Source organism: Primulina huaijiensis, chromosome 6, assembly GCF_012295235.1.
Source record: "Primulina huaijiensis isolate GDHJ02 chromosome 6, ASM1229523v2, whole genome shotgun sequence".
Classification (NCBI taxonomy): domain Eukaryota; kingdom Viridiplantae; phylum Streptophyta; class Magnoliopsida; order Lamiales; family Gesneriaceae; genus Primulina; species Primulina huaijiensis.
Genome location: NC_133311.1, coordinates 8,589,152 through 8,594,200, shown reverse-complemented (window position 1 = coordinate 8,594,200; position 5,049 = coordinate 8,589,152). Strand labels below are relative to the sequence as shown.

Below are 5,049 nucleotides of genomic sequence, written 5' to 3'. Positions count from 1 at the left end.
TGAATTTGCAGTCCCTTACTTGGGAGGGTTTCAAGGAAGTGTTTTACTCCAAGTACTTCACTGTGGAAGTACGCTCCCGACTGACCAGGGAGTTTATGACTTTGTGACAGGGAGACAGTAGTGTAGCCGAATTTGTGAGGAAATTTGAGAGGGGGTGTCACTTCGTGCCCCTAATTGCGAACGATGCCAGGGAAAAGTTGAGGCACTTCCTTGATGGATTACGGTCAATCTTGCGCCGTAATGTTATAGTTGCTAGTCCTACCACCTATGCTATTTCTATGTCGAGAGCCTTGGCGGTAGAGCAGGACCAGAGTGATATCGAGAATGACAGGCAGGGCAAGAGGCCCTATCAGGTGCCCCAATAGCATCACTCCTAGCAGCAGCAGCAATTCAAGAGGCCTTTCCAGGGTCAGTAGGAAAAGAGGCCGTTCCCAGGACCACCGAATGGCAAGGGTCCTATGACACAAAAGAAGGCTCCTCAGAAGACTGGTGAGTACCCAGCATGCTCGAAATGCAACCGTCGACACATGGGTCAGTGCTTATGTGGTTCGAGCAAATGCTTCAAGTGTGGAGCCAGTGAACACATGTTGAAGGACTGCCCGCAGTGGAGGCAACCAACTCAGGGGAGAGTGTTTGCCATGCATGCCGAGGAGGCGAACCCAGACACGACTCTACTGACAAGTAACCTATTTAATTAAGCACCATATTTATTTTTGTCATGCATACTTTGATTGTTACTTGGGGATATTAGTATGTTTTTTTCGTATTTTGGAGACTTTGGATAGAAATTTCCAACTATGCATGATGCTAATATTAGTATTTTGGGGTGTAAGTTTATGTGTTGTGCTAACGTCCTTCAGGAAATATCTTTATAAAGAGAGTAGCCACGAATGCCTTGTTAAATTCCGGGGCCACTCACTCTTTTATCTCAGAGACGTTTGCTGATTATTTGGGCGTCAAGTCCATTGGACTCGACATGATCTACTCCATGACAGTCCCACCATGGGAGGAGTTATCAGCTACTAGCGTGGTCAATGATATCTATCTTGAACTACAGGGCCACCTGTTTTACGCCGATCTGATTGTGTTGCCAATGCTAGAGTTTGATGTTATCTTAGGGATAGGTTGGTTGATGAAGAACGGAGTTCTAATTGATTTTCAAAAAAGATCGGTATAGGTAAGGCCGTTGGGCATGGAGCGATTTTTTTTTGAGCCAGATAGATGAAAAAGTTTCCCTCGCATGATCTCTTGCATGCATGCACAGAGACTCGTACACAACGAGTGTCAGGAATTTTTTGCCATTATTATTTCAGCACCTGACGTACCCAACCCATCGATAGCTGATGTGCCAGTTATCAGAGATTTTCCTGACGTTTTCTCAGACAACGTCACAAGACTTCCACCACAGAGAGAGGTCGAGTTCACCATTGACCTTGTGCTAGGAACTGTGCCATTCTCTAAGGCATCGTACCGTTTGGCTCCAGCAGAGATGTTAGAGCTCAAGTAGCAAATTCAGGAGCTCCTAGACAAAGAATTCACCCGCCCTAGTTTTTCACCATGGGGCGCACCAGTGCTCTTCGTAAAGAAGAAAGATGGAAGCATGGGGTTGTGTATCGATTACCGAAAATTGAACAAGGTAACGATCAAAAACAAATACCCATTACCAAGGATCGAGGAATTATTCGATCAGTTTCGAGGAGCTACAGTGTTCTTTAAGATAGATCTACGTTTTGGGTACCATCAACTGAAGATATAAGATGAAGATGTTCATAAGACAGCCTTCAGAACTATATCTGGATACTACGAGTTCTTGATGATGCAATTTGGACAGACGAATGCTCCAACAATTTTTATGGACATTATGAATCGAGTGTTTCAGCCCTACCTAGATCAATTCTTCATAGTATTCATTGACGACATTCTTATATACTCAAAGAGCCATGAAGAACACAGTAAGAATTTGGGTACAATTTTGCGAGTATTGCAGAGTCGCAAGTTGTTTGCAAAATTCAGTAAGTGTGAATTCTAGTTGGATAAAGTAGCATTTTTGGGACATATTATATCTAGCAGTGGCATTGAGGTGGATCCAGCTAAAGTGGTCGCAGTAAAAGAATGGGTTGAACCGAAGAACGTGTCAGAGATCCGTAGTTTCCTAGGCTTGGCAGGCTACTACAGGAAATTTATTCAGTGGTTTTCCTCGATTGCAGTGCTACTCACTTCATTGACGAAGAAAAATGCTAAATTTTTATGGAGTGAAGATTGTCAGAAGAGCTTCGATACATTGAAGCTAGCTCTTATCACAGCGTCAGTTTTGGCCATGCCATCAGGGCAAGGCAATTTATTGGTATACACCGATGCTTCTAAGCTTGGTTTAGGCGCAGTATTGATGTAGCATGGTCGGGTTATAGCATATGCCTCCAGACAGTAGAAATTGCATCAGAAGAACTACCCGACTCAAGATCTCGAATTAGCTGTCGTTGTCTTTGCGTTGAAGATATGGAGACATTATTTGTACGGCGAGAAATGCCAGATATTCACTGATCACAAGAATCTCAAGTACTTCTTCACGCAGAAAGAGCTGAACATGAGACAAAGACGGTTGTTGGAGTTAGTAAAAGACTATGATTGTGAAATTAGCTACCATCAAGGGAAAGCTAATGTTGTGGCAGATGCATTGAGCAGGAAAGTAGCAGTCGTAGCACAGCGGTCAGTGCAGAGATCTCTTCAGTCAGAGATTCAGAGGTTTGGCCTAGAAGTTTATCCTAAGGGCAAAGCTCCCAAGTTGTCTAATCTGACAGTCCAGTCTTTAGTGCTAGACCGAATCCGTGGAGGTCAGCCTGAAGATGAACAGTTACCGAAATGGAGACTGAAGGATGAAGCCAAGGATAGCGTACTCTACGCAGTGTCTGATTGTATTGTGGGATACAGAGGAAGGATGTGGGTGCCTAGTGTTGATTTGATCAGAGAGGATATTCTGACATAGGCACATACATCTCCATATTCCATCCATCCAGGGGGTACCAAGATGTACAAGAACATACAGATGCTGTATTGGTGGCCAGGGATGAAGCGGGACATTCGCCGATTTGTATCATAATGTCTCACTTCTCAGCAAGTAAAAGCAGAGCATCAGAGACCAGCAGGGATGCTTAAGTCACTCCCTATTCCCGAGTGGAAATGGAAGAATATCACCATGCATTTCGTTGTTGGATTGTCGAGGTCAGTCAGGGGATCTAATGCCATTTGCGTTATAGCGGATCGATTTACTAAATCGGCACACTTCTTACCGGTGAAGACGACTTTCTCCATGAATCAGTATGCAGAGCTCTGTATCCGGGAGATAGTCCGATTGCACGGGATCCCAGTTTCTATTGTGTCTGACAGGGACCCGAGATTCACATCGTCCTTTTGGAAAAGTTTACATTCAGCTATGGGGACGACGTTTCTATTCAGTATGGGATTTCACCCTTAAACAGATGGCCAGTCCGAGCGGGTGATTCAAATTTTGGAAGATTTACTGCGAGCATGTGTGATCGATTTCCATGGGAATTGGGAATCGAAGCTACCTCTAGTAGATTTTACCTACAACAACAGTTTTCGGTCATCTATAGGTATGGCTCCCTACAAAACACTGTATGGAAGGAAGTGCAGATCACCGATTCAATGGGATGAAGTCAGTGAAAGATCAGAACTTGGCCCAGAGATTGTTCAGTAGACTGTAGACGTGGTGGTCAGGATCCAAGATAGGATGAAGACCGCCCAGAGTCGCCAAAAGAGTTATGCTGACAAGAGAGGAAGGGATATCGAATTTGCCGTAGGAAATCACGTATTCGTGAAGATAGCACCCATGAACAGTGTTATGAGGTTTGGGAAGAGAGGAAAGCTGAGTTCGAAATTCATTGGACCATTCAAAATTCTCAACAGAGTTAGGACACTTGCTTATCGTGTAGCTCTACCGCTGAATCTGGCTGGAGTACATAATGTGTTCCACGTTGGGTTGCTGAGAAAGTATATGGCAAATCCTTTGCATGTTTTGAGTTATGAGCCGTTGCAGCTTGCTCCAGATCTGTTATATAAAGAAAGACCTGTCCGAATTCTAGACAGACAGGAGCGGAGACTTCGGAACAAAGTGACCAATTTGGTCAAAGTCCAGTGGTTGAATTAATCAGTGGAGGAGGCCACTTGGGAGGCCGAAACAGATATGAGAAATCGATACCCGGAGTTCTTTTGTAACGTCCCCAAAATATGAAGGTCCACGTGAACCACATGTATGCAAGTTATTAAATTTCTTTGGTATTTTATTAAATTCCTTTAAAGCATTAAATGCATGTTTATTTCATTCATTTGTGTTTTAATTCTTGATTTATTTAAAGTTTCATGCATTAGGATTTTTTGTTGCATTTCGCGCTCGATCGAGGATATTCAGGAAAAATATTTTTATTGAATGATTATTTTTAATTATTTAATATAAGGTGTTTTTAAGTATGATTTTTGAAAATGGGCCTCGGTTGGGTATTTTTACCCGCGGGGTTATATTTTAATTCGATACATAAATTTTAACGATTCGGGGAACTTTTTGAGGGCTCGGGCAATATTTTCAAAAGCTTACCTAAATGAAATATTTTTTGTGAGTGCTTTTAGGCTTGATGGGTTTGTTTTATTGATTAATGGGCTCAAAACCTTTTTAATCCACTTAAACTTTTAAACAGGGCCCATTAGTAACTTAATTACCATATAAACTTAACCCTAAACCTTTTTTCTATGGATTGGCCGCCCACCTCACTTTGCAGCAGCTCTTCACGTGAGTTTTCAGCAGCATCTCCTTCTCCTTTCAGCTGCAAGTCACGGCTCCCTTAGTTTCTTCAAGGAAGCTCCTCCCCCGCCTCTCCAGTTCACGTCCCGTGCGTAGTTCTTCAAGTTTTCAAGCGTATAAATGCTAAGACACGCCATGTACCTTTTTTTATCATCATTCACGTAGTATATATGCTGATATGTGTGCTGGATATGTTTATTTTTTGGTCCTTGCATGATAAAATGTTTATGCATTCG

At 42.8% G+C, this 5,049-nt stretch overlaps 1 protein-coding gene across 1 annotated transcript; it reads left to right on the top strand.

Moving 5' to 3' along the window:
* Positions 1 to 527: 527 nt before the first annotated feature.
* Positions 528 to 1,507, top strand: LOC140979062 (uncharacterized). Its single transcript, XM_073444416.1, has 3 exons — positions 528 to 681; positions 861 to 1,171; positions 1,265 to 1,507. The coding sequence occupies exons 1-3, from the start codon at positions 528 to 530 to the stop codon at positions 1,505 to 1,507; spliced, it is 708 nt and encodes a 235-aa protein (XP_073300517.1).
* The last annotated feature ends 3,542 nt before the right edge of the window (positions 1,508 to 5,049 follow it).

What these genes read in the sequence shown, in the direction of transcription:
- LOC140979062 (XM_073444416.1), top strand. Translation starts at nt 528, where the DNA reads ATGGGTCAGTGCTTATGTGGTTCGAGCAAATGCTTCAAGTGTGGAGCC. An exon ending in AGACACGACTCTACTGACAA is followed by an intron (nt 682 to 860) that starts GTAACCTATTTA and finishes AACGTCCTTCAG; the next exon opens with GAAATATCTTTATAAAGAGA. An exon ending in TTGATTTTCAAAAAAGATCG is followed by an intron (nt 1,172 to 1,264) that starts GTATAGGTAAGG and finishes ATGCATGCACAG; the next exon opens with AGACTCGTACACAACGAGTG.